The sequence below is a fragment of the Notothenia coriiceps genome, unplaced genomic scaffold, assembly GCF_000735185.1.
Source record: "Notothenia coriiceps isolate Sejong01 unplaced genomic scaffold, NC01 NC01_scaffold00000399, whole genome shotgun sequence".
Lineage (NCBI taxonomy): Eukaryota > Metazoa > Chordata > Actinopteri > Perciformes > Nototheniidae > Notothenia > Notothenia coriiceps.
The window spans coordinates 839-6,165 of NW_011333100.1; the positions used below are offsets into that span (position 1 = coordinate 839).

At 39.5% G+C, this 5,327-nt stretch overlaps 1 protein-coding gene across 1 annotated transcript; it reads left to right on the plus strand.

Annotated features, from left to right (window-relative positions):
• Positions 1–228: 228 nt before the first annotated feature.
• LOC104952977 (neuron navigator 3-like) lies at positions 229–5,320 on the plus strand (the record flags this gene model as incomplete). Its single annotated transcript, XM_010779896.1, has 2 exons — positions 229–432; positions 925–5,320. Coding segments are annotated over 2 exons (324 nt in total), but the record flags the coding sequence as incomplete, so codon positions are not given.
• Positions 5,321–5,327: the final 7 nt, after the last annotated feature.

Here is a 5,327-nt window from a genome sequence, read left to right on the forward strand (position 1 = left end):
AAGAAGAGGGGACACATGTTGATGTAGAAGAGACATGAAGAAGAGGGGACACATGTTGATGTAGAAGAGACATGAAGAAGAGGGGACACATGTTGATGTAGAAGAGACATGAAGAAGAGAGGACACATGTTGATGTAGAAGAGACATGAAGAAGAGGGGACACATGTTGATGTAGGAGAGACATGAAAACCTAACCCTAACACATCTGTTTTCTGATATCCCCTGCAGTTATACGGGAAGAGAGCAGTGTGGGAGGACCCCTCTAAGTGGGTGAACGACACGTACCCGTGGAGCGGCGCCTCGCAGCAGCCGGACGCTCAGACTCTGCTGCAGCTGAGGCCGGAGGACGTGGGCTACGACAGCTACAGCTCCTCCAAGGAGGGAGCCTCCTCCAAACAGGTGTCCCAGAGCGACACCGATGGAGACCCCCTGGTGAGGAACACACACCATGAACACCTGGAGTGAAGGAGAAGTCTTTGTAAAGCTTTTTTTACAACAGTAGTACTAGTAATAACAAGCACCAGTACACGTGTAGGAGAATATGGAAGGACTGGCAGTAAGGGGTGGAATCTGAGCGAAGTGATGTTGGATTAAATTCTACAAATCTAATACATAAATATCTAGTAGATAGTATATAGTGTACATTATATATAGGCAGCGGACACATTTCTTTACCCAAATATCTAGATTTCTTATTTTCTAAGGCCACACTGTTCTGTTGTCTTACATAATACACTTCAGTCAAATGTATTTATGCAACATAAATAAGACATAAAAACAATAAAACTAATTTTAAATAATGTGTGATCCATAAGTAACGGGAAGTAATCAGGTCACATCACTTATATATTTTTGATACTCAGATTACATCTCGTAACAGATAACATTGTTTGTACCCTAACCCTCCTTGTCTGTGTTTTTCAGATGAACATGTTGCTACGGTTACAGGAAGCGGCCAATTACTCGAGCACGCAGAGCTACGACAGCGATAGCACCAGTCACCATGACGACCAGCTGGACTCCTCGCTGGAGTCGGCGCTATGAGACCCCCCCAGATATATACCATAATATAATATAATATATATATGAAAAGTTTTATCATCCAAAATGGTACAGCGGGCCACCATTCACATTACAAACGGTGCAATACTGAGTCTAAATATTGCCAATCTGGTGGGAAAAGTGTCAAACAATCCTTTTATTTTAAACACAGATCATGTTTTATTGGATGTATGACATTTTAGAATACAACTTTTCATATATGTGCCGGCAGGAAGGAGTCAGCTGTGATGAGACACAGAAAAAAAAAAGACCAAGCCAAGAATTTAAAACTGGATTATTCTTTTTTTTCAAATCCCAGATATGTATCTTCAGATGTTTACAACGGGAGGGTGGGGTGTTCTGTTGTTTATGTCTCTCCTTGTTTACAGAGGTGCTTCACACACACACACACACACACACACACACACACACACACACACACACACACACACACACACACACACACACACACACACACACACAGACTTATACACTCATGCACTTACACACGGGCAGCAGGAGGACACTGACTTTTAATCACTGGCTGTAAACAGTTCAACCAAAACATCCAGACGACGCCTTTTCTAACAAAGACTAATATTTACACCCTTGTCTCTGAGCCCACCTGTACATTAGAATACATTAACCCTCCTCTCGTGGTCATTTCTCCCCCAGTGAACATTTTTATTTTCAACCAGAGGTGGAAGAAGTATTCAGATGCTTCACTTGAGTAAAAGTACCAACACATTATTGTCAAAATACTTACAAAATCTTACTTAAAAAAATATTATCTAAAAAAGTTTCTTACAGAATAACATTCAAAGTAGGCTAATCATTGTGCAGAAAAATTGCCTTTATGTGTGTATATGATTATTTTTATATATGTTTCATCTCTAGATAATCGAGTAGCATGTTACTGTTATAGACAAACAAAGTTCGGATTGACTTTTGGAAAGATATTTAAATAATGTGAGCCTTTTTCTAACAAAATACATCTCTAAAAACGTAACTAGTGAACTAAGTTAGTCCACTTTTAAATGTAGTGGAGTATGAAGTAGCATCAAATGGAAATACTCAAAATGGTACTTCGTTACTTCCCACCTCTGGTTTGAACTGCTCTTACATTAACACAAAAACATTCATCATCACCACATTATATTTAATTCCCTTTAAGCTGTAAAATGTCTCAGACTTCTGGTTCACATCAGTCACTGCGGGAAATATACAAAGAGAGGAGGCACCAAAAAAGGTATTCCTAAATGAACTTATTTGCCTATTTGTGGGTTTGTATTATCTGATAGGGTTACCCATTCATTTCCTATGGCGACATTTTTTACTAGGAACACCATTCATCAATGAAAGTAGGGATAAATGCCTACTGTGGAGGATATCATAAGGCCTTGAAGCAATCAAATGTAAAACACAATATTTATGATTGAAGAAAATAGTAAATTGGTCAGATTTTACCCGAACACGACAGGAGGGTTAAAGTGAATCCGGGTGATGTACCGCCCTCTGGTGGCCACAATGGAGGCTAGTATGAGACATTTGAAAAGCCTCTGCAGACAAACTAGCTCCACAATAATTACATTTTTAAACACACACACACTCACACACACACACCCCTTCTGATCTGAGGTCAGTTGAGCTTCATGGTGCTCAGTACTCTGCTCCTCAAGCACAACAAAAGTGCTTAATTGTCCGTGTGTCATTCAGTCACATTTCTACTGTGAAGAACAAAATGGAAAAAAGTGCCAATGTTTTTGATTTTACTGCCAAATGTGCACACACAAACACAGAGACTTAACATCACGGGGTTGTAAACTTAGCTTAAGTTGTTCTTGGCCTTGCACGCTCTGCAGTCCGTCGTCAATGTAGCTTAGCATCTCACAGAACCGTCTTCATTGACTGCTTGCTAATCCCCTCTTTTCAACAGAGTTTCAACAATCATTTACAAACTTTCTCGAGTTCAAGACATACTCAGTATTTAAGCAGTTTGGAGGGTTAGTTAGTGGCAAAGGATATATGATTGTCTTACTAGCCTGACTTGCTCTTTGTTGAACTTGGAGAAAGCAACTCCAGCAGATATTGCTCTGAGATAGCGTTAGCATAGCATTCGAAAAAACCTTTAATTAACTACACGGGGCAATTATTTCATATATACTTTATTTCTTTATCTGGTTAACAATATATGTCACAATACAGCATGGTATCTATGAGAAATGTTATCTTAAGAAGATCAAATGTATTGATTTAACACCCAGCCCTACTGAATATATAATGAGAAAAAGGTATGCAAGCTAATCAGCAAAACAGATGTATGATAGAAATTAAATAGAGGTTTGATTTGACTCTGCTTTACACTGCAGAACTATCTGATGTTTATGTCGATATCTAACTGAAGCTGGCAAGAATGCTAACCGTTAGCTAGGCACATGCTGCTTCAGCGTCAGTCCTCTTTTCGGATATCGATACCACGAGTCATTAAAAAGTCTGACGTTAGCTTAATTAGCTAGCCACATCTGTTATTGTTAGCTGCATTGGTGCGAGAACCCAACGCCTGACAGACCGGAGAGAAACTGGGCTTAGCAAACAGTCATCGCTGATTCATTTTTGACTTTAGTGTTAGCTGCATGAAAATCACACGGGTGGGTTTACTGCAAGAAAAGCAGAACAATGATATGTCAACGCCTCGGCTTCAACAGATATGAGTCAACGCTGATCAGTAAAAGTGAATTAATGCAAGCTTACTGTCCAGCTTGCTAAGCGTCTGCACCTATGTGGAATCCTTGAGGTACCAAAAAAAGAGTCCAAAGTGTTTTGACAAATGCAAGATGAGGGAACAACGATACTGGTGCTTTCTCACTGCCTTAAATGTGCAAAAGAGCGGGAGGAATCCTCGACTCCCATTGGCTAAAGTGAGAAAAAGACTGTCAGACGAAGCTGTCAGAGAAACAGCTTTTTTTAGTTTAATTTCTCGCTCCCTCTTCCTCCAAACCGCCCTTTTTATTTGTGTTTCTGACAGTTAAAGTATAAAAGAGTTGAAGCTGTCTATGACTTTAAAAACTGACCAATATTGTAAAAACATTTAAAAAGGGGTGGGGTATTTTTTAAGTTGTCGTTTTCCGGCACAGTTGAGCTGGGCTCACTTGAACTGACAGGAGCACAACCAAACTGTTTTGGGTTTTCTAGCCTGACGAGCATGTTTTAAAAGCTTTTTAACGAAGAGACCTTTTTTTTCCGTTGTGTATGCGTGTATTGGACGGAAGCCATTTTGAATTTTGATTGTCCTCTCTTTGTTTTTATCGAGTGGGTTGGTTTTGCACACTTTGAGGTTTGGGGTGGGTTGTAAATACTTAAGTCTTGCACAGTGAATCAAAGATACCCTGTTGGTGTTACAGTATGCTTAAGCCGCTGAGTAAATTATTGTACCTTTTGAAAACAGAGAGTAAAAAAAAAAAATGCAAAAACTCAACACGCTGTCAGAAAACAGGTGTGTGTCTTGTGGATGTTTTGCCTATGCAAGAGGCATACGGTGTACAGTAAGAAAACGTTTTTAAATTCACTAAAATCACCTAAAATAGGAACTTTCTCAGTATTCCCCCCCTCCAAGTCTAGTTGCCAACTCCTGTTGTGAACCTGGAAATGTTGAGTACCCCAAAATATATGATATCATTTATAGTCCGGGTCCCTAGCTTATAGAAACGGCCAGATGCTAACTTGCATATGTTGGGCAATTTGCACTATTAGCATAAGTGGCGTTAATAAGCATATGCAGACAATAGTTAAGAAATGGCTTGGCCAATTTCAGAGAGGTTTTGGGGGTTATTGAAGATGCTGAATCCATTTCTGATGTTTTCAGGATCCTAAATGGCAGATTTAACCAGAAAGTGGCCATATTTTAAACCCATTGGGCTGATTTTGATGAATTTTGTGTCTATTTTAAAGCTTTAGACTAGAGGGCTCAAAACTGCTGCTTATTATCCTAAAAATGTCAGAAATTGATTCAACATCCTCAGAACCCCTAGCAATTGTTACGCTATTGTCAACATATGCTTATTAATGTTAATGTGACTTATGCTAACTGTACAAACATCTGCAAGTTAGCATCCGGCAGTTTCTATATGCTAGGGACCCATACTATACATTTCTAACATAAAACTTTGGGGTACTTTCCAGGTTCTCACTGATGGCAACTAGACTATCCTGCAATAATAATATCTGGATCCTCTCCGTCTTTAGGGAATGCCTAAGATGTTATTTCCTCAGATGCACTTCCTCTCTGG